Raw genomic sequence first — 24838 nt, forward strand, 5'->3', positions numbered from 1 at the left:
GTTCCATCATTTAAATAAGTCTGATGGTAGTGAGGCTTGCTGCTGCGAAGTGTTAAAGGATACTGCCATCTTGTGATCATTTTCAATAACACAAATAATTTTTCAAAACCAGCTTTAAAAAACACCTTAAAAATTCTTATGAATCCAGAATATTTCATGAATCTATTACACATTAATTGGCACAGAAGTCTTCTAGGCTAGATAAAGAACTATCAATTTTTCATATACAGTAAAACCTTGGATTGAGAGCATAATTTGTTCCAGAAACATGCTTGTAATCCAAAGCAAATTTCCCCAAAAGAAATAATGGAAACTCAAATGAATCGTTCCACAACCATTTATTCATAGGTCCTTCAGTTTATAGTCCATCTAAAAAAAAGATATAGCAATGTGACCAGGTTGTGTAACCATAAAATTTCCATCCACAAATGGAAGCCTCCACAAGCGGATTAGAAGCAAAATCCATCAGGAGCTACAGAGTATAAAAGAGAAGAGAGGCGCCTCTAAGTGTAGCAATATGGTTACATTTAATGAAGGTACAACATTTAGCAACTCACATGGTTGATGTTTAAAAGAGGCACATCTAAGTATGCTGGCATCCGGGTAAAGCTGTCCACATAGACCATCTTCCGCACCGCTGTCAGTCTGCAATCGTGACCGGGAAGACTACCCTGCAGTAGAGCGATCTGAAAGCGTTGCATGAACTTCTCGTGGAGCGCACAGTGGAAGGTATGACGTTGATGGTGGTGAGGAGGATGGTTTAATTGGACAGCTTTACCCCAGATGCCTGCATACTTAGATGTGCCTCTTTTAATCATCAACCATGTGAGTTGCTAGATGTAGAACCTTCATTAAATGTAACCATATTGCTACACTTAGCAGAACCTCTCTTCTCTTTTATACTCAGTTGTGACATGACGCTACTTGTAAATCAAGACATCACTTGTATATCAAGTCAAAATTTGTTTAAAAATTTTGCTTGTCTTGTAAAACGCTCTCAAACCAAGGTACTCTCAATCCAAGGTTTTACTATACAGTTAAGTATAATACATTTGAAGGGTGGCAAAACTGGGAAAAGGTTTCTGTATAAAGCACCTTGAGACGTCTTTCCTCTTTAGATGACTTGTCCTCCAGTTCAGCCAGTTTAGATTTGGATGCTGAGTGGGTGACGGACACTTTAGAGAGTTCTTTGGAAACTTTGGTAGTCTGTTCTTCATTTTTCATGCAGCTCTTCTGCATTCGCCTAATATTTGCCTCAAGTTTATTTCTGGTTTTATAGCTAGTTCAAAAAAAGAAAAAAAAGAATAGAAGAAAATCTACTTGAAGATATTTTTACATCAGCTTGGACCAATGTAACTTTGTATTTAGCATACCTGTGGGATCTCTCTAGAAACTGGAAATCACTCTAGTAAACACATATACTTCAGTTATCTTCACTAGCTTCCAGGTCTGTGCCAAGTGGCTGCCCTCATCTATTATGAACACAGAAGGTCACCCACTTGGCATGGGGACCATTCAAGGAGATTGCTTTGCCTTCTCTCAATAGATGCAAACTCTGATTAGACAAAGTGGAAAGGCGGGCAGTGACATCATTCCCTCCACCTTGTGCAATCAAAGAATGCTCAGCATTCATTGAAAAGATGCAAAAATATACTGAAACTATTTGCTAATCTTAGTCTTACTCAGAATTACACCCTACATGCAATGATCCAAAGTCTACAATAAAGAGATGTGAAACAGTGTTAATTTCGTTGACCAAAATATTTTCATCATAATTTTCGTCAGCTGCTTGTTTTCAGTGACGAAAAACGAAACAAAAAAAAATTCAAATTATTAATTGATTCAAATTCAATTGATGAAAATTATGATGAAAATCAATTCTAATTGTTGTCAATGAACGAAAACAGAACGAAAATGAAAGGGAGGGACATTAACTCACCTAAACCTCATAGCTCCGCCCATCTGTAACATCCCCAGCCCCCTGACTATCAGCAAGCTGTATTCATGATAGAAAAAAGGAATGTGCTGTCCTCACAGGGTGGTACTGTGGGCAACACAGATAAAATATGCTACGTCCTGATAATGATCAACAGCAATTTGAAAATGGAGAAGGAATGGACTTTATAGGCATAGATACATGTTTTTACATAGAATCTTTATTATAGCAAAATATAAATGGACGTAAACAATTATAAAAACACATACACCATAAATTGTGAATAAAAACAAATTTTTCACTGACCAGCTAGTGGGCAGTGAGACTCAAATAATTTGTATTTATAACATCCCTAGGGCTGATAAGTACCCCAAAGGTACCACAATGACACAGGGAATAACCTGAACAGATATCATCAGGTAATGTCAGTACTGCTTGATACTGATCGCTCGACTCGTTTTGCACACCAAACGTTCTTCTTCAGGAGATAATCATGTAATAATAGTAATAAGGGCATAGGGTGGCAGTAGGATCTCCCATCCAGCTGGATGCCAGGAAGTACATTCTTCCTACACCTATGGCAATGCTATGCTGATTCCCATGATGACTGGGTGTCACCTTTACACCCTTCTCTTTTGGGGCTACTTTGTACTATTGTGCATTTAATACAGAAATCTGTTCATGTCTAATTTGTTCTCATGCCTTCCTGTATGGCAACCCTTAGACGCACCAATTTGAGGACTACCTACTTGAATTAACTTTTTGTTAACCATCTCTAGAGACTCATTTAGCTGCAAATACATCTTTTGCCCCATGTGTTGCTCTCTGGTAAATGCGCCCCCATATTTACCTTTATGATGTGTGCGATTGTACTATTAGTTTTGCGCACCAATTGTGCTTCTTCAGGAGATAATCATGTAATAAAAGTAATAATGGCATAGAGTGGCAGTGGGGCAGAGCAGCTATGCAGATGAAGATACAGCAGAGGACCGCACAGGTCATAAAGGCAGATATGGGGGCACATTTACCAGAGAGCAACACACAGGGCAAAAGATGTATTTGTAGCTAAATGAGTCTCCCTAAGATGGTTAACAAAAAGTTATTTCAAGTAGGTGGACCTACTCACAAATTGGTGAGTCTAATGCCCCGTACACACGGTCGGATTTTCCGAGGGAAAATGTGTGATAGGACCTTGAATTAATAAAAATTTTCCTTCGCGCTGGTAGATGTAAAACAAATAAATAGTGACTAGATCATTTCTAATAAATAATCCTATAAAACAGGTGTCAATATTGCAGCAAAATGGGGGTGTTTCACACCAACACTTGATACAGTAGATATTGAATGTATTTTGCGCAATATTACCAATACTTAATATGTGCAGGTTTGTGTAAACATAAACAAAATTGAAACTTTTGGGTAGTAGTTGCTACAGCTATAATTACTAGGATCAATGATCTCTATGTTAGCCACATATAGCAATATCCACTATTTATAGGTAGAGTGATGGTGCTAAAATAATATGCTAATGATAAAAATCTATTTTACTACTGTGACACAAAAATCGTGAAAAAAACAAGTTGAATCCGTGAATAAATAAGCATAAATAAATAAATATTTATGAGTGAAATAATTTTTTCTAAAGTGCTAATAAATAATATTATGTATAACCCATCATACATAAATTCATAAATAATCACAATACCAGCAATAATTTTAAAATAGTGTTGAAGGGGATTCAGGTGATTTCCTTTCCTGTAACCCTTTGTCTATGGCTGGCTTTAGTGAAGGTAATTGCTTGTTTAGACCAGCTTGCTCCAGCAAACTATTTAAAGTGAGTACACCAGCTCACAGAGCAAACAATCCAGCTCATCTTAGCATGAGCTGGATTGTTTGCTCTGACCATTTGACTGTTGGTCAAAACATGTATAAAACAGTTACAACCAGTTACATTAAAGTGAATTTGTGACTATACTATAAAACTATATTGTGGCAAAATTTCCTAACCATTTATGAACAAATTCTCTATAAAAAAAGAGGCCACCCAATGGCCTGAGCTATGCCATATTGCATTCAGTCATGGACACAGTGATGTGTCAACAATGGATGCAAAAAGTTCGTCCAGATGCAAGCCTAAACCCCAGAGAAACACAATGGAAATATATAGGAACATTTATGCAAGGCTTAGAGAGCTTTTAGGAAGAAGCCTCTTAGGAAGAAGCCTAGGAGGAAGCAGAGCAAAACTATTTACACTAGCAATAAGCAAGAAAAGATGGAATATGATAGCAAACATACTGCTACTTTACCTGTTTGAGATCTTTATTGACAGGTCTTCATTTTCAAGAGTGAGGGTCTTATTTTCATATTCCAAATCCCTTAGTGCATGCAGCTTATTATGAAGCAGCTGTTCCAAATGTGATAACTGAGACTGAATTTCAGACTCCTTTAACAGAAATAAGGTGTTACTAGCAGCTTTCCATGAAACATCTAATAAATAACCTAATTATGTATGACGATGCGACTTAGCCAGGCAACTTCCTGGCGATTTGCTGTTGACTTGATGCAACTTAAGTACTACTATACTATGATGGGACTTAATGAGACTGTGGGTGAAGGAGGGTCTACACCACAGGGAATGCCTGCGTAATCTTCCTGCAATGTCGAATCCAAATCACATCAGTATAGATGAGGATCCGACTTGGAGGCGACTTCCATTAAAGCCTATGGGTCGGATGGAAGTCGCCTTGAAGTAGTAAAGGAACCTTTTGTAAAGTCGGAGCAACTTCAGTAGTGCTAATTAAGACAGCTCTCATTGACTAACATGGGATTTCACATGTCACGTGACTTGGGGTCTCACAGATCAGATCTGAAGCCGTGGCAGTGTGACCCAAGCCTATATCCTAAAGAGGACTCCAGCCAGTTTGATTTTTGTTGTTTTATATAAAGTAGGGAAGGATTAAAACCTCAGTGTAATTAACTAATTAAGGATCGAGCCTATTTTTCAGACTTGGTGTTTATAAGTTAAAATCTTTTTTTTTTTGCTAGAAAATTACTTAGAACCCCCACCCAAACATTATATATATTTTTTTCAGACACCCTAGAGAATAAAATGGCAGTCGTTGCAATACTTTATTTCACACCATATTTGCGCAGTGGTCTTACAAGCGCAATTTGTTTTGAAAAAATACACTTTTGTGAGTTAAACAATAAGACAGTTAGCCCAAATTTTTTTTATATTGTGAAAGATAATGTTCGCCAAATAAATAAATACCCAACATGTCACGCTTCAAAATTGTGCCCGCTCCTGGAATGGGGACAAATTTTAACCCTTAAAAATGTCCATAGGCGACATTTAAACATTTCTACAGGTTACCAGTTTTGAGTTACAGAGGAGGTCTTTTGTTAGAAATATTGCTCTCGCACTAACGATCGCGGTGATACCTCACATGTGTGGTTTGAACACCGTGTTCATATGCGGGCGCAACTTTTTTTTTCTTATTTATTTTACTTTTTTTTTTTTTACACTGTACTTTTAATAAAAATAATTTGGGTCACTTTTTTTCCTATTACAAGGAATGTAAACATCCTTTATAATAGAAAAAAAAAGTATCACAGGGCCTCTTAAATGTGAGATCTGGGGTCAAAAAAGACCTTAGATCTCAAATTTACACTTAATGGCAATTTAAATAAATAAATAAATAAAGGTCTTTTTTTTTTTTGCAAAAAAAAATTTAAAAATTCTTCTTTAAGACCACTGGGCGGAAGTGACATTTGACGTCGCTTGCCTCATCCAATGATATGGAGCTGAGTGGGGGCCATCTTTCCCTCACTTGGCACCCAGTCTCACAGGGGAAAGAACACAATCGTCTCCGCCGCTACTGGCGGGTCCGGTAAGTGGCAGAGACGACCGGACCGTGACAGGAGGGGACCTCTCCCGCCCCCAATAAAAGTGATCTGCCGCCACGGACACCACTTTTATCTGAAAGAGGACCATCTGCCGTTGAAGAGGATACTGGGGGCTATCTGCTGCCATAACGATGGTATTCCACTTCAAACATAATTACGGCGGGCGGTCCGCAAGTGGTTAAAGGCAAAACTTTTTTTTTAGTTTTGGCTAGAACAGAGAGGGATTAGAATGCCTGTCAGTTTTTATTGCTGTTTGTGTCCCCGTTAGGGCGATTCACCCTCTCTATTTATCCTGTGTCTCATTATTATTGAAAGTGAAAGTAAAAGAAAATCACAAATTTTGGGTTGTCCCCAGAAAAGTAATAGAGAGGAAATCTTCCAATGCGGACACTAGTTCTGGTGACCTGAGGGCCCCAAGGAATTCTCTTAATTTGCAAGGATTTCCTCTCACTTCCTGTTTGGCTATGGGACAGGAAGTGAAGGGAAATCTCCGCAATGGTACATAAATGGCAAAAAAAAAAAAATCTGATAGGGTTTATAATCCTCCCATGCTCTATCCAAAATGAAAAGAAAAACGTTTTGCCTGTAGTTCTACTTCAACCGCTTAGCGACCACCCACCGTAGATTTACTGCGGCAGGGCAGTCGCTCTGCGCCAGATCATGTACCTGGTACGTGATCTGATAGTTTTAGGTTTCGGGGGCGCAGACGCGCTGCCGGTGACCCACTCCCGCTGTGATGGAACACACTGAGAGCCAATCAGCGTGTCCAGGGGACTCGATGTCCACTGGGACCCGCCGATCGTTCAGGAGAAAGGCAGAACGGCGGTCTGCTATGTAAACAAGGCAGATCACCATTCTGTGAGAGGGGAATGTTCTGATCATAAGCAGGAACACAAATCTTTACATTCCCTCAGTCAAAGCACATCCCCCACAATTAGCAATCACTCCTAGGGAACACATTTAACCCATTGATCGCCCCTGATGTTAACCAAACCTTGCCTGTGTCATTAGTACAGCGACAGTGTATATTTTTTTAGCACTGATCACTGTATTAGTGTCACTGGTCCCCAAAAGTGTCAAAAGTGCCAGTTAGGTGTCCGATTTGTCTGCCGCAATTTTGCAGGCCCGCTATAAGTCGCCACCATTACTAGTAAAATCGAAAAATAAATAAAAATATCCCAAAGTTTGTAGACGCTGTAACTTTTGCGTAAACCAATCAATATACATGTATTGGGATTTTTTTTACCAAAAATATGTAGCAGAATACATATTGGCCTAAATTGATGAAGAATTTGATTTTTTAAATTTTTTTTTATTGTAAATGTTTTATAGCAAAAAGTAAAAAATATTGCGTTTTTTTCAAAATTGACGCTATTTTTTTGTTTATACCTCAAAAAATAAAAAACCGCAGAGGTGATCAAATACCACCAAAGGAAAGCTCTATTTGTGGGAAAAAAAGGACGTCAATTTTGTTTGGGTACAGCATCGCATGACCGCGCAATTGTTAGTTAAATCGACGCAGTGCCGAATCGCAAAAAGTGCTTTGGTCAGGAAGGGGGTAAAATCTTCCAGGGCTGAAGTGGTTAAAGTAACGCAGTGCCGTATTGCAAAAAATAGTCTAGTTATGACTAGTAAACCTTCCGGAGCTGAAGTGGTTAAGTTTTTATTGCTGTCATGGTCCCCACAGGTGAGATACCCCTTATTGTGCTGTGCTATACCTGTCCTAGTTACACTGATCAGTGATACAGGAGATCTCTTCAATAAGGATATATATAAAAGAATATATATTTTATTGGTCTATATGCTATAGAAACCTGCACAAGATTCATCATTGTTAATAAATAAACTATCATATTTCATTACCTTCTCCTTTGCTTCCTGTGAAAGTCTGTCATATACATTTGTTAGCTGTTTATTTTTCTTTTCTTGATCATCAAGTTCATATTTTAAGTCAGTTACCTGAGGAAAAAAAAAAAGAAGATAAAGACTACAGATTACATGTGATACAACATATATAAACCACAGTATCAATTAGTTATGGTACAAGATACGAAGGGACGCGTGCGCAGTCCCCAATGCACAGCCTGTACATCCAAGGACGTGCACCCATCCCTGTGCACATGTCAAACTCTGCTGTGCACGTCCATCCGTACAGCCGCTGTGGATCTATTCACTTATATAGGCTGTCTGCATGCAGCTGCACACTAGATCAGGGGTAGGCAACCTCGGCACTCCAGCTGTGGTGAAACTACAAATCCCATCATGCCTCTGCCTCTAGGAGTCATGCCTGTGGTTGTCAGGGTTTGCAATGTCTCATGGGACTTGTAGTTTCAAAACAGCTGGAGGGCCAAGGTTGCCTACCCCCTGCACTAGTGCAAAAGGATAAACACATTGTACAGAGCACATTTCAGCAGTGTTTTGGAAACAGTTCAACATATGAGAGTCTCTTAAAAAAAAAAATCCACCTAACAATATGTTTCAAGTAAAGAAATCTGGAGATAAGTTGGTCATTTAGTTCAGGGTGTATCCTAGAAGAATTTCATGCCTCAACATTTAGACTTCTACCTGTGGATGGATTGAATCGGCTCCCAGTTCTATTTATGTTATGTCACTCCATACCTGGTGTTCAAGGCCAAGCAGGCAAGCATACGTGTAGTGGTGGTAAATATATGTATGTCTATTAAATACGTTTTTTATGTGTTATGTGTTGTGTTGTGTTGTAGGTTGTGTTTTTTTTTTTTCTGCCTCCCTTTCCCCTCCCATTATGCTTTTTTCCAAGATGTACAACAAATATACAATTGTTTAATAATTATGCATATACAGTGTTAGATTGTTGATACTTATTTATAGTTCTTTTTTTTTGTATATTTTAATTATATCAGCACCTACCCAGTATGTCCCGAGGAAGCAATTCATGTTGTGAAATGCATTGACAAGCTAGCATGGAGGAGATCATGGACCAAACCCACTGATACACATATATCATTTTTCTGTGTGAATTATGGACCTATATCTACCTCCAAGGATCCATGCCTCCACGCTTTGCACTATTGGGTATCTGTTGACCTTGTCAAGTAAAGGGTGTTGTCTGTTTTTTGGGTTTTTTTTTTTTTTTTTTTATAATTTTAGGCTCCATGCACACTGGGCGTTACAATAATGTTATAAAAATGCCAGTAGCTTTGCAGTGAGTCTTTCAAAGTTTTTTAACATTTTTGCAACAGCGTTTATTAGCCTTTTTCCGCATTAGCGTTTTTTTTTTTTAAGAAATTTTATTTATTTAAATTTTTTTTCCAATGAATCAAAAACGTAAAAATGGTGAGCCACATTTTTTGAGCATTTATCGACGTATTTGAAAACAAGAATAGAATAAAATAGAATAGAAAATAAAAGAATAGAATAGACCAAGACAGAACACAATAGAATAGAAAATAAAAGAATAAAAGAAAATAGCATAGAATAAAAAATAAAAGAATAGAATAGAAAATAGTAGAATAGAATAGAAAATAATAGACCAGAAAATAAAAGAATACAATAGAATAGAAAAAAAACTATTAAACAGAATAGAATAAAAAGAATATAACCATCTTCCAAAATTCCAATTTTGAAAAGAATGAATTAGAAATTGAATAGATTTGAATAAAATAGAATACAAAAGGACAGAATAGGAAAAAAAAACAGAATAGAATAAAATAGAAAGAATATAACCATTTTTTAAAATTCGAATTTCGAAAAGAATACATTTGAAAAGAATAGAATAGAAAAAACAATAGACTAGAATAGAATAGAAAGTAATTAAATAAAAAGAATATAACAGTCTTCAGAAATTTGAATTTTGAATAGAATAAATTTGAATTTAGAATAGAATAAATTTGAATTTTGAATAGAATAAATTTGAATTCCGAAAAGAATCATTTTGAATTTGAATGGAATAGAATAGAAAAGAATAGAACAGAAAATAAAAGAATAGAATAAAATAGAAAGAATATAATAATCCGTCTTCTGAAACTCAAATTTGGAATAGAATAAATTCGAATGCTGATTCAAATTCGAAAGCCGATTCAAATTTTCTGAATTCGGTTAAATTGAATTCAATTCAACCAAAATCAGAAAACTCAAATCGAGATCAAAAATGAATAAACAAAACAAATTTCAAAAACAAATTTAACTAAACAAATTTATTTAAATAACGAAACGAAACAAAACAAATTTTTTTGTTCTGCACATGTCTAATTCCAATGTGTTTTGATTTCAAAACAATTTTTTTCAGGGTAAGTTGGTGGTGGGTTTGTAATGTGAATGCATATATATAAAAATGTTCCCATGCATGCTATACATTACATATATACATATATATAGCAACTTACCAGTCCTGAAATGTGACGGCTACATTTGTTTTCTTTTTTTCAGGCTAAGTACATTTTCTGTTGATCTTGTTAGAATTTAAGGGACTCATTTTAAAACTGTCACTGGACAAATTTCACATATACTGTATATTTGTGCAGGCTGCACACATTTTTGCCATACGTTCTGTAATAGAATAATTCCTCTGATCATCAGCTCCAACAACTGGCCAAAGTGCGGTATAGTATTCTGAAATACCTCAAAGAAAAGATATATTGCATTTTGGCCACTAGATGGGGTGGAATTACCCTATTACAGAAATTTGTGCAACCTTTATGATTTTGTGTGATATTTGTCCAATTAATGTTTTAAAAACAGACTCCTTAAATTCTGACAAAATCAACATGTATTTTTGTATTTGCAGAAAATGTACTGAAAAAAAACTCATGCAGTCCACCGCATCTTAGGACTGGTAAGCTACTATATATTAAATGTTTGTTCTTGGGTTTAGATTTAATTGAAGTAAAATCAGAGAGCACACTTTTTTTTGTGTCCGTGTCGCTTGTGTGAAAGCAGAAAAAAAACTCTTTCAATAAGCATTAACTATTGTTACTCCTTATGCTGTTAGCAATAGTAAATAGACAGGAAGGTATATTATATTTATTTGTTTTAATCTTTTTTTTCTACATTTATTCAGTTTCTTCCTGGTTTCTGGCCTAGGCCAAAATGCCATTTTGTCTATACAGAGGGAACCATCTGTCTGCTTCTTAGAGATATTCAGTTAATAACAGCACACATTACACATTGTTAGGCACACATTTAACCCATTGATTGACCTAGATGTTAACCATTTCCTGTAATTAGTACCGTGACAGTGTATAGTATTATCACTGATCACTGTATTAGTGTCACTGGTGATGTCACTGTCAGTCAGTTCCACCCCAGCTACCGTTAGTGTCAGATTGGCCGCTGTACTATCGCAGTCCCATTGTAAGTCGCTGATCACTGCCATTAGTAGTATAAAAAAAATAAACAATATATACTTATTGGGATTTTGTTTACCAAAAACATGTAGCAGAATACATTTTGGCCAAAATTTATGAAGAAATTAGTTTTTTTTGCTATTGTTTTATAGCAGAAAGTAACAAATATTTTTGCCTTTTTTTCATTTATATAATAAATAATTTAAAAACCAAGTGGTGATAAAATGCCACCAAAGAAAGCTCATTTGTGTTAAAAAAAATTATAGAAATCTGGTTTGGGTACAGCATTGCATGACCGCACAATTACCAGTTAAAATAGCACAGTGCTAAATAGCAAAAAATGGCCTGGTCGTGAAGGGGGTAAAATCTGTGGTTATATTGTGTTTTCAGTCTGTGGTGTTTATATACAGTTATGTTCCATGAGGAAGAGAGATAAAAGCTGGCAATGCGTTCTTCCGAATGTTGACGTTTTATTGCAGGTGGAGTAAAGGAAATACATATGCGTTTTGGCTGTTAGCCTTATTCATAGCCAGTTAAGTTCCACTTTAATGGCTGGTTCACACCAGAACGTGGCGTGGAAAAGGTGTGTTCTGTGCATGTTTCCTGCACCACTCTCAGACTGCCCTTGCGACCCACTGCTCCTGCCCATGTATTGTTAACGGCACCCCAAACAGTGCGTTTGCGGGCACGAAATTGCATGGTACCATAGTACCTTGCGATTTGGGGTGGCGCGTTTTTAAAAGTACTGTATGCACTGCCTTTTCTGCATTTCAGTGCGATTTTCAGCCCATTCAAATTAAAAGGCTTCAAAATTGCATTGAACAGGAAAGCGGGATGCATTCCTTTGTGATTCTGGTGTGAACCAGCCCTTAATCTCACCAATGTCATCAGCTTTGTATGCTATGTTTTTTTAAACATGTAGTCCAAATCAGGAAAGCAGTCTAGGCTGGAAAGGCTCCTGCTCCAAAGAAATAGTGTACTGAGTGAGAGTTGTCAACCTAGGACAGGAAGTGTGTTACTGGCAGGATCACCAGGTGAAAATGAAGGAACAAATCCTGAAAAAGGAAACTAATGCAGCCACTACATCAAAGGACTAATAAACAGCAGATTCACTGGCGATCTTCCTTTATTTCTCCTGTTCTGCAGTGGACCGCAATCCGTGCACTGGCCATTCAGGTGTGGATATTTAATTAAGGAGGTGGAAGTGCCGCTTTATGTTTCCAGTTAAACAGCAAATTTTTTTCTTTTTTTTTGCGGGGGGGGGGGGGGGGCGAGTAGATTCTTTAATGGGGTTGATATAGTAAATTAGTAGAGTCACTTTGCAAAGGTAAATTATTATTATTATTATACAGGATTTATATAGTGCCAACAGTATTTGCAGCACTTTACAATGTGAAAGCAGTACAATTACAATACAAAACAGGAGGAATCAGAGCTCACTAGAGCTTACAATCTAGGAATGAAACTTTTACACTCCTTTAGTAAATCAACCCCACTGAGTGACATCGAAGGTTGAATGTTTAGTGTTAGGTGTAATTCCATAATAATTACCATTGTTCTATGAAGTTACATGTAATGTAAAAAAAGCATAAGATTGTTTCTTGTTTAGAAAGTGCAGTTTTGTGTAACTCAGCTGAAAAGTTATTTTTTCCCCTAGTAAAGCGTTTAAAAGGTCCACTGTGAAGTGGAAATGATTGCTTACTGGACTTAATGCCTCTTGTTCTGTGCCCTAATTTAAATTAGTTCTTAGTCACAGAAGATGCTGTGACTGCTTTTTATCCTTCACAGCCAGATGATATAAAACATAAGCCGATCAGTTGAAACTTCCATCTCCCCTTATTAAGGCACTAAACACGTCTTGGGTTAGTGAAATTGCTCTCAACCTTACACTTATCATATGTTCTTCAACATATGCATTATCTAGCAGTTTAGCCTAATATGCTAGCACCAACAAAAGCAAAGCTGTACATTGGAGCATTCATAATAGTACATTACTACTTAAGTGACCTAAGAAGCCAGATTTAAACCATCAAAATAGAAACTACAAGGACATGATTTTTCTGACCTGACTTCTGTTGAATAATGCATAGTTGTTTTCCCTTTATTTTAATAAAGACATCTACAAGGGAGCTTAGACATACAGCAATTCTCTAACAAATATAGAGCAGCATGTTAGTATCTGGAGTAACATTACAGTTTCATGCTACATTCATTGTTGACAGGGCTGGCGCTCCCGCTGGGGAAACTGGGTGGCCGCCTAGGGCAAACTGCCACCTAGGGAGGGTGCGACCGGCCCGTCTTCCCGAGACTCCGCTGGATCAACCAGCCTGGATGGACATCATGTCTGTTGTTCGCCGGCAGCCGGGACAACCACACAAGACTTTGCTGCTCCGCCGGCTCCCGGGCTGGCATACTGTTGCAGACAGTGTGCTGCTGAATGTCACTGTGTGTGTAAATTGGAGCAAGATCTAAATTGGTTGATGGTCGCTGGGACTCTCTCTGCCAATCCAGATCGCGAATAGCCAGAGGCTGCCAGCAGTGCCAGGAGTTCAGGACAGGTGCTTGCCAGGCAGCGCTTCCATGCACTGAGGTGAGGTACGTGCCATTTCCTCCTCCCAGTCCCACCCTAACAACAGAGCGGGCCGCAGTCAGTTCCTATCCTTTCCTACACAAAGCTGAGAATAGAAGAAGGAAGGGACGAAAGAAGAGAGAAGAGATGTGTCGGGGACCAGTGTGATCTCTAATATTATATCAGCAGCAGACTAGTAATATACACTGAGCAAAATTATAAACGCAACACTTTTGTGTTTGCCCCTATTTATCATGAGCTGAACGCAAAGATCTACGACTTATTCAATGTACACAAAATGCCTATTTCTCTCAAATATTGGTCACAAATATGTCTAAATCTGTGTTAGTGAGCACTTCTCCTTTGCCGAGATAATCCATCCACCTCACAGGTGTGGCATGCTGATTAGACAGCATGATTATTGCACAGGTGTGCCTTAGGCTGGCCACAATCAAAGGCCACTCTAAAATGTGCAGTTTTACTGTATTGGGGGGTCTTGGGATAACTGGAACACGCTGTCGTATACGCCGATCCAGAGCGTCACAAACCTGCTCAATGGGTGACATGTCCGGTGATTATGCTGGTCATGCAAGAACTGGGATGTTTTCAGCTTCCAGGAATTGTGTACCGATCCTTGCATCATGGGGTCGTGCTTTATCATGCTGCAACATGAGGTGATGGTCGTGGATGAATGGCACAACAATGGGCCTCAGGATTTCATCACGGTATCTCTGTGCATTCAAAATGTCATCATATACACATATGTATATGATGCATATATATATATACACATACACATATACACACAAAAACAGCAGCAGTCTTGTAATATAATATATACAAAAGCAGCAGTCTTTATTATAATAACAAAAATAGCAGTCTTTTAATATATATATTTTATATATATATATATATATATATATATATATATATATAGATATAGATATAGATATAGATATATATATAGATCTATCTATCTATCTATCTATCTATCGATATAGATCTATATATATATATATATATATATATATATATATATATATATATATTATTGTATTAAAAGACTGCTGCTTTTGTATATATTATATTACAAGACTACTGCTTTTGTATATATTATACAGTATTACAAGATTGCTGCTGTTATTTATTATATTAAAAGACTGCTGGCGCTTTTGTATATATTATATTACTGCTTATATTGATAATATAATATTGGGGATCACACTGGTCCCCATGTGTACTTGGAGGCTGAGAGTGACATTTCTAGCAATTTCACTCCTGTCATTCAGCTGTAGGAGCCGATAGAATTGGGTGCAATTCTCTGTCGATTTTTATCGATTAGTTGTTGCTCAATCTGGGGATGCACAGCTATATGCTATACTTGTGGCCAAATACACGTATATTATCACTCTAGAAGTCACAGAAGGTTCAAGGTGTGCTACAAAGCCCTATCCAGCAGGTAAAGGCCTTGCTCACAGTGCTAACAGTGCTAGGTTTCGAAGACAGTGGAGCCTTTCCATCAATTGTGGACCCCTGTTTTGTTAGACCTGAAGCCATTCAGAGAGGCCCAAGAATTATTAATGAACTTGCTGGTGGAATTCAACGGTGTATACCTATTGCAAACGTAGACTTGAACTATAGAAATGGGGTGGGGATCATGCAAGGTTTACCAGCAGATGTTCTTCTAGGAAAGCATGTGGATGTGTGAAATTGTAATTTAATGGAATTGTTTTTATTATACTTGTAAATGAATCAGAGAAGCAACCTGTGCAGGCTTCCTCTAGGTTCATTTCCTTGGAAAGAGTTGTTATGGAGCATGAGTTTTAAAAATGATGTTCAATTGTATTCTGTGAAGTGTTTTTGAGGCCAATTTAGTACCGTATATTAAATAAGCATTTGCTATCATGGTTTGTTACTTGGCCAGGGGATGGATGTGTATGTGGCCTAAATATTTGAAAAGGTTCCTGTCCTCCTCTCAGGGGTCTTCCTGTGGAATGCAAATGACTAGAGGGGGACAATGGGTGTGCTGAGAGGTGATACAGAAAAAGACTTCCTGTGTGTAGATTTTTTTTTAAATTCTGGAGACCATACGGCTGGGGAATGTACTCTGCGATCATTAGCTGAGTGATTGTAAATAAATATAATTTTTTGGGCTGAAATCTCTCTCCTGTTTTGTGGTCCTTTGACATGGTATTTCTAAATTTCTGAATGTTGCTCAGTACTATACATAGCTAATGTTGTACCTACATTCTAGGAAAGAGAAGCAGCACAAAAGTGCAAAGAGATGATGTGTGAGGATGACAGATTTTGGTTATTAGTATATTAGAAAACACATTTCTCCTACCGTGATTAGTAATTTTACCTTCAGCAAAGAATTATTATTCCATGTTTACATTTCCATAAAAAAAAAATTTATAAACAAACTAAGGATGACTGGGAAAGTCTCACTAGAACTTTTTGGTCTTTTGCCATAAACTGTTAAAACTGCATTAATATAAATGTTCTTCAACTAGAACACTATCCACCATATGATGGGAGGACAAACTAAATTAACCATGGGTCTTTTCCTTTACAAAGTTAATGTTATTTCAACAAGTCTGTAGAAATGCAGAACAAAATTTATATTTATTTACAGCTAATATGAAATTATCAATCCAAAACTCAAATTTAATGCTTGAAAGGAAGTTAATTCCGTTGAGCTATGCACTTAAATTAGTAGTCTGCAGTCATTCTGATTCCCACTTTCACAACAGACTGCAGGACTGAATTTACATGAAACATTTCACACTTAGACAATATCACTTCAACAAACAGGACATCAGACAAAGCATATACCAAGCGCACACACATTTTTTTTTCTAGTCCTAAAAGTAAAGGGTATAATCATGATAAAGTATGCCCTAGTGTCTCTGTAAGTGTCCTAGATTATATAGTACCTGGAACTTTTATTCAAGATAAAGGAACATGCTTAAAGCGGGGGTTCACCCACACCACCAAAAAAAAAAAATATTAAAAGCCAGCAGCTACAAATACTGCAGCTGCTGACTTTTAATACATGGCCACTTACCTGTCCCAGGGTCCAGCGATGTCGGCAGGGGACGCCGAGAACCCGCTCGGTTCTCGGCAGCTGCCGCCGCCATCCTAGGTGAAGGAATCAGGAAGTGAAGCGTTGCGGCTTCACTTCCCGGTTCCCTACTGCGCATGCTCGAGTCGCGCTGCGCGTCCCGAGTGGTCCCCGCTCTCTCCTGGGAGCTGTGTGTTCCCAGGAGACAGCGCGGTGGGGACAGGGGAGTCTATGCCGGAAGTGGGTGCAAATACCTGTCTTAGACAGGTATCTGCACCCCCCTCCCCCCTGAAAGGTGCCAAATGTGACACCGGAGGGGGGGGGGGTTCCGAAAAGCAGAAGTTCCATTTTTGTGTGGAACTCCGCTTTAATAAATTCAACAGGGATTATATATTTCTATATATAATATGACATGAAGGCTTGAGTTGAATACTGCATGTATGCTGCTCTCTTAAGCTTGAAAAAGTCATGTGTAGCCATTACAAAGCTCTGCAATTAGGGAAATGACACAGACTCCAACAAATATGTTTTTATTGCTCAGGCCAATTTGAAGGCATAAAGCAAGGATGTAACTCTAACAAAACTGCATTTAAAAGCAACAGGATCCTGAAGACAGTGGACTGACCTGGGTATTTACAAAACAAAATGCTTCTAAAATCATCCTAGCACTGTGTATGAGTATAAGACCTCATGCACACTGGGCTTTTTCTAACTCACTAGACTCCTTTTCTCCTGGCAGCAGAGTTTTGGCAGAAAAAACGATTGACACTTGGGCGTTAAGTAACTTAATTGGCCTAGTGCTTAGGTGCATTTGGACATTTTTACACAAGCGTTTTTTTCTGGCAAAACTCTGCTATTCTAAGACTGCTCTGGCTGTGTGGGGGGGGGGGGGGGGGAGTTTATGCCTCTAAACTCTGTAAAGACAGATAGGAAATTATTTACTAAAACTTAAGAGTGCAAAATCTGATGCAGCTCTGCATAGTAACCAATCAGCTTCCAAGTTTTATTGTCAAAGCTGAGTTGAACAACCTGAAGTTAGAAGCTGATTGGCTACTAGAGATGAGCTGAACACCCCCCGGTTCGGTTCGCACCAGAACATGCGAACAGGCAAAAAATTTGTGCGAACATGCAAAAAATTTGTGCGAACATGCGAACACCGTTAAAGTCTATGGGCCACGAACATGAAAAATCAAAAGTGCACATTTGAAAGGCTTATATGCAAATTATTGCCATAAAAAGTGTATGGGGACCTGGGTAATGCCCCAGGGGACATGTATGAATGCAAAAAAAAGTTTTTAAAAAAAGCTGTTTTTTCAGGAGCAGTGATTTTAAAATTGCTAACAGTTAAACAATAAAAATGAAATATTCCTTTAAATATCGTGTAGGGGTACAACGTACCCCATACCCATTCACATGGGGGGGCGGGATCTTGGGGCCCCCTTTGGTAAATGGGGTTTCCAGATTCTGATAAGCCCCTCGCCCGTAGACCCCCACAACCACCGGGCAAGGGTTGTGGGGATGAGGCCCTTGTCCCCATCAACATGGGGAAAGACAAGGAGAGGGGCGCCTCTGAGTATGTATTATAAACACTTTAATATAAAAACAATATCTACTCACATGGAAGACAGTAAAGTTGGGTGCATCTCTGGGCTGAGCAGAAGGGACTACAAGTCACAGAGATTCCGTTTCTTGCTGGCAAAGTGCAGCACATCAGATACCAGGGAGGATAGGGGCGGGGAGTCGTCAGAGCATGTAGGAGACAGCGCTGCAGCTTCAAAATCCCATCCGGTGACCGTGAAGATGGAGAACCGCTGTGTGGTGTGGGATCCAAAACGAAGCTTGAACAAAAGACAGCGTGGCACAGGGTAGTGATGTTACTAGAATGCGATGCGTTTCTGAGCGTGCCTGCTACAAATCGTACGGTAGCCGCGCTCCTTTGTCATGAATGATGGATGGGGCAAAGTTTAATGTTTTATAGTGAAGCGGGGGGCAGGCTGTTCTCCATCTTCGTGGTCACCGGACAGGATTTTGAAGCTGCAGCGCTGTCTCCCACAGGCTCTGACGACTCACGGCCCCTAAACCTTCCTGGGAACTGATGTGCTGCACTTTGCCAGCAAGAAGCAGACTCTCTGACTTGCAGTTCCATCTGCCTAGCCCAGATATGCACCCAGCTTTACTGCCTTACATGTGAGTGGATATTGTTTTTAATCTAAAGTGTTTATGATACACACTCAAAGGCGTCCCTCACCTTGTCTTTCTCCTAGCTTTGCTGGAATTTGCTTCTGGTCTAATTTGGTGGCAGCCCTGACAGACTCACCCATTTCCCCTGACATCTGCTTTTTGAAATATTATGGACCTTATATAGCCATATTGAGGTATCTGAGCATTGCCCCTTTTTACTTGTTACCATCAACATGGGGACAAGGTGCTTTGGGGGGGACCCAGAGCCCACAGAGCACAGGATTGCCTAATTGGGTAACTGCAGGCGGGCAGACAGGAAGAGGCAAAGTACCAATATACAGAAAAATACAGCAATATACAGTAGACAGACAGGAACAGACAAAGACTGAAATGATGAAGTAGGTAGAGACTAAAGCTGGGTACGCACAGATCAAAATTTGGCTGTTTTAGCAGCCCCCGCTGTCAGAATACAATGCCCTGTCATGTTGGGGGGGGGGGGGTGGAAATTCCTGCATCCACATTGCAGATGTAGGAATCTGTCAGCTTTTTTTCATTCAGACCAAACACAGTTCAAACTGACAGTGTACCCAACTTAATTTAGAAATATGCACTAGCACTGGCTTGTAAGAACAGAGCTCTAACACAGAACAAGAAATAAATAAACACAGAATGACAGAACAGCCTTTACAGGGAAAGCACATCTCTCCCAAATCAAGAGGTTCAAGAGGAAAAAAAAGAATGGACCTGTAACAGCAAGCAACTACACAATAACTTTTCAGAGACTCAGAGGTAAGATTATTAGGGCGTACACACGGTCGGACTTTGCTCGGACATTCCGACAACAAAATCCTAGGATTTTTTCCGACGGATGTTGGCTCAAACTTGTCTTGCATACACACAGTCACACAAAGTTGTCGGAAAATCCGATCGTTCTAAACACGGTGACATAAAACACGTTCGTCGGGACTATAAACGGGGCAGTGGCCAATAGCTTTCATCTCTTTATTTATTCTGAGCATGCGTGGCACTTTGTCTGTCGGATTTGTGTACACACGATCGGAATTTCCGACAACGGATTTTGTTGTCGGAAAATTTTATCTCCTGCTCTCCAACTTTGTGTGTCGGAAAATCCGATGGAAAATGTCCGATGGAGCCCACACACGGTCGGAATTTCCGACAACATGCTCCGATCGGACATTTTCCATCGGAAAATCCGACCGTGTGTACGGGGCATAAGACTGACCACACTGTAAGATCCCTTTGACACTGATGCATTTTTACCTTGCTAAAAATTCAAGAAAAACGCCATAAAAATAATTCTCTTTAAATCCTATGAGATTGTTCACAATACTGGGCTGCGAGTGCGGTGCATTTTTCAAAGTCCTACATGCTGCATCTTTGGTGCGCTTTTCAAAACAGCACCAAAAATGCAGCTCCTCACTGAAATGACTGGAAAGTGCATCAAAAACACATACAAAATAAATAATAAAAAATGCGTCAAAAATGCACTGTGGAAGCGTTTTTGATGCATTTTGTGAGTCACATGTCAATATTTCACAGGTGCATGCCAACCAGAAAATGCACAGAAAATTTCCCATGTCCGTCACTCACAGAATCTACTGCACAGGCGATAGTGTATCTATAGCCCCAACATTTTTTGTTAGTTTTGAATAGATTACAGTAGTAATGCCAGGCTTTTTTTCTTTTTCTTTTTTTTGCTGTCTGTGTACCATTGAGGAAATTTCCCTTTTATTTGAGTTTTAGTGACACAACAGAAAGTTAGAGGAAATATCTACAAAATGAGAGGAGTTCCCCTCTTAGACAGTTGTTCATATTGGATGATGTCCCCATTGTTCTGGGAACAATTCAAAACATTTTTATTTCCCTGATTTTCTTTGTTGTTGACAATGGTCAACAGTACAAATAGAGAGGTGAATCTCCCAAACATTGACACAAAAAACAGCAATAATACCCTTACAGAGGGTCTGACCCATCCCCACTCAAAACTAAAAGAGCACTGCCACTTCATTCACCTCACCTCAAACAAGAATTTCCTGCTCAATGACCTTCATGGTATTATCACCAAGTCATTTTATATACAAAATGCAGATTTAAAAATATTGAAAATTACTTTTGAAATTACATTTAAGCCTCGTACACACGATCGGATTGTTGGCCAACAAAACCGTAGACTTTTGTCCAAAGGGCGTTGGCCCAAACTTGTCTTGCATACACATGGAAGTACATCTTCGCCAGCACACCATGGATCAGCAAACAAGATTGTCCAAAAAAGGTTTTTTAATCGAAAACGGTCACATCACAAAGGAGGTGCAACGTTTCAGGGCCGCGCAGGACCCCTTCGTCAGGCAAGTGATGACTGACGAAGTGGTCCTGCGCGGCCCCGAAATGCTGCACCTCCCTTGTGATGTGACCGTTTTCGATTAAAAAACCTTTTTTGGACAATCTTGTTTGCTGATCCATGGTGTGCTGGCGAAGATGTACTTCTGTCTGATGCTTCCAGAACCCAACTGGTAATCGTTACAGCACCCATTATTGTTCTATTGCCATTTGTCCGGGAACGTATGCGACTGGAATATCAAATTGATTGCATACACACGGCACACAATTGTTGGCCAACAATCACAAACGTAGTGACGTACTACATGGTTTTTCAGCTCTTTAGCACCACCCTTTGGACTCCTTCTGCTAATTTCATGTTCGTAGAAGTTTGGTGAGTGTTGATTTGCGCTTTTCATTTCACGCTTTTAATTTTGTGTTTTTCAGTTCTTTTCTGAGCGGCCGTTTGTCAACCAGATATGTTGTGTAATCCGAGGAGATAACGTATTATTTATTATCGGCCTTGGAGTTATTGCTTTGACTTTTTTTTTGGTTGAATAATGATTTGATTTGGTATATTTTTGGATGCATAGAATGCACTTTTGGTTAAGTTCTACTGGCAGATAGCACGTCTAATTTTATTTGTTTTCTTTTTTTAACAATAAAAAAATTGTGTAGAATAATACCTGGCTATGTGTTTTACTTCAAATGACAGCTTGGGAGTAGGCAGTTACATTTCAAAAATACAATGTAAAATTGACAAGGGACACCAACATAGTTGTATCTTTGAACTTAAAAACTACGGGATAATGGTGTTGTGGTAACTTGCCCAAATAAAAAAAAAAAAAAAAAAAAAGCACAATAATATTATTCTTGATATCACTAGAAAAAAAAGCCTTTGAAAATTAGTTTGCAATAACTCAATCAATATCACCAGCAAAGCAGCTTCATTATTATCCCATTAAAGAAGAAGAGAATGTGCGCTGCATTTCGAGATTTCATAATTTGCCACATCACGAATGTTAATTCTCCATTAAGAATGCTAGTCTACAAGACCGGCCGCTTCTGCTTCCGAGCATGCGTGTTTGTACTTTGGACTTTTGTCCGACGGACTTGTGTACACACGCTCGGAAAATCTGTCAACAGACATTTGTCCGCGGAAAATTTTAAAACCTGCTAGCCAACATTTGTCCGCGGAATATCCGACAACAATTGTCTGATGGAGCATACACACGGTCTGATTTTCTGCCAACAGCCTGTCATCACACATTTCCCGTCGGAAAATCCGATCATGTGTACGAGGCTTAACATGTCAATGCTTATATGATATAGTGGTACATCTCAACATTTTTCACCCTTACACAACAAAGGAGCTATCCACAAACCACTACAAACCACCATGCATGCTGTGACCCAGAAGACAAAAATGAAAAGTACTGGAAGAATCCTTCCAAAAGTAGGGCTGGCCATAGATGGACTGAAATTCAGCCAGTTCAGCAGGGACGGGCTGAATTTTCGATCCATATGTGGCTGCTCCCACTTGACAGAAGTTGAACTAATGACTGCAGGCCCCCATCCTTCTGAGGGGGTCAGTGTGTGAAGGGAACAGTGAGAGGTGCACGTCTGTACCGTACTGTCCAGGTTAGGACAAAGGCCCGAGCCTGTGAAGGATGTAGCAGAAGAAAGGTGCTAGGATTAGTTAGATTTAGTGCTGGCTCACTGTTTTCAGTGCAGCTGTGGGTGTGATATGTTAGATCTAATAGAAACATAGAAACAGAAAAAAAAAAAAACAGAAAAAAGACTTAAACATAAAAAAAATGATGTGTTTTATATAAATTCACAAGCTATTTTCTTAGTTGCCTTTAAAGTCTCATATAGTACTTGGGGGCTACTACTTTTTCTTCTATTTAGGGGAGTGACAATACTTGGTTGGACATAGAGATAGTTTATGATTTTACACAAAATCATGTTTTTTTTTTGTTTTTTTTTTAACTGGTTAATTATATTTATCACATTTATTCAATTTTTTACACATTGTTGGATTGATTGATAACCATTTGAAAATATTGTTCAGAGCTGTATTTACTAATATTTATTGATATTCAAGGGATTATGTATCTATAGCAGCTGATCATACACTAGAGTGTAATTGTTTGGATATTGGTGGATAGTCTTTTATCCATAGTGCAGAAGGGTATAATATTTATCTGAGAAGTTGATTATTTTTTTCTGTCTATCGTTTATATGTATGTATGTAGTTTGTATTCCTTATAGAACAGAATCTTCCAAACATATAAAAACAACAAAATAAATAAATGGTACATTAGAAAGACAAGAAATAATGTATTAAATTACTTACTTGGTGGCTCCAGGAATATTCACTCTCTGTAAGCTGCTGTTTTTCAGTTATTAACTCACTGTAGAGCTTTTTACCCTCTTCAATCTTTCTGTCAGTGTCCATTAAGTCTGAAGAACATTTAGCCCATATAGTCTCTGAGTGGCTCAAATTATCCCTGTATATGAAGAGGAAAAAACACACAGAAAAGATACATTTAGCACCATCTTCTGTATACATGGTCCGGAATGTGCCTCCAAAATGACCTTACTTTCAGTCGTTTAGAAAGATTGAAAAATACTCACTGTCTATCTTCCGCCATTACATTTGTCATTTTATATACAGAAGCGAGACAGTGTGTAAAAGTGTGTAAAACATGACTATTCTCCAAAAAACCAAAATGTATCATTGTGTGGCGAACACTAGTCTATAAATTGTGATGCCATCACTCTGATACAGTCTCCTGGAACCTGAGAAGACTTGATCACTTAATAGTCATCAGGATGTGCCCATGTCACCCAGGCAGTGACATTGAACTGCAAAGTTCTCCACCTCTGCAGTGAAGAAGATAGAAGACACAGGACCCAGCGTATCACGACAGCAGATTCTTGTAGAAGGGGGTTTAGCTTATTTTTTACTGGTTTTCATGCACAGCTGCACCAGATTTTGCACTCTCCAGTTTTAGTAAGTCAACCCCATTTTGTTAAATGAATTCAATAAGTACAAATACCTATGGATCCTGGCAAAAATTCACTGAGCTTATAACATTTACTAAATACAAACACACTGTTCATTTTGCAACGAAAGTTGTGCTCTCCAAGGAAATGTTTCCCAGAGCTTAGCAAATGTGGGGAAGCTTCACTGTACAAAAAATTCTCAATCTTATTTAAAAAAAAAAAAAAAACAGCATGTTTGCTTGCACATGATCGGATGATGGAAGTAAGCAGAACTTCACCACATTCGTCTCTTTGTAGAGTGCAATGTCACTTGGTAACAGTGTTTTGCATTTAGTAAATCAATCCCTTAGCATCTGCTGTTAGCATTGTTCCCAGTTGTTCATTGTGAACTAATGAATATCTCTACCCTTTGCTATTGAGATATGAAGGGGAGGGGAGTGTTATGTAGTCCAAACACACTTCCTTTACTAACATATTAATGCTTCATAGATAAAGTGTATTGATGGAAG

General features: G+C 38.5%; 1 protein-coding gene across 8 annotated transcripts in view; it reads right to left on the minus strand.

Moving 5' to 3' along the window:
* Positions 1–24838, minus strand: part of CCDC178 (coiled-coil domain containing 178) — a 476741-nt gene that overhangs the window by 376950 nt on the left and 74953 nt on the right. For all 8 annotated transcript variants that reach the window (XM_073631538.1, XM_073631535.1, XM_073631531.1 and 5 more), the window contains exons 9-12: positions 23677–23830; positions 7706–7801; positions 4243–4379; positions 1096–1279 (exon numbers count right to left, since the gene is read on the minus strand). In XM_073631538.1, the coding sequence (XP_073487639.1) occupies positions 1096–1279; positions 4243–4379; positions 7706–7801; positions 23677–23830 (571 nt within the window). The remainder of the gene's footprint in view (positions 1–1095; positions 1280–4242; positions 4380–7705; positions 7802–23676; positions 23831–24838) is intronic.

This window comes from Aquarana catesbeiana, linkage group LG05, assembly GCF_042186555.1.
Source record: "Aquarana catesbeiana isolate 2022-GZ linkage group LG05, ASM4218655v1, whole genome shotgun sequence".
Lineage (NCBI taxonomy): Eukaryota > Metazoa > Chordata > Amphibia > Anura > Ranidae > Aquarana > Aquarana catesbeiana.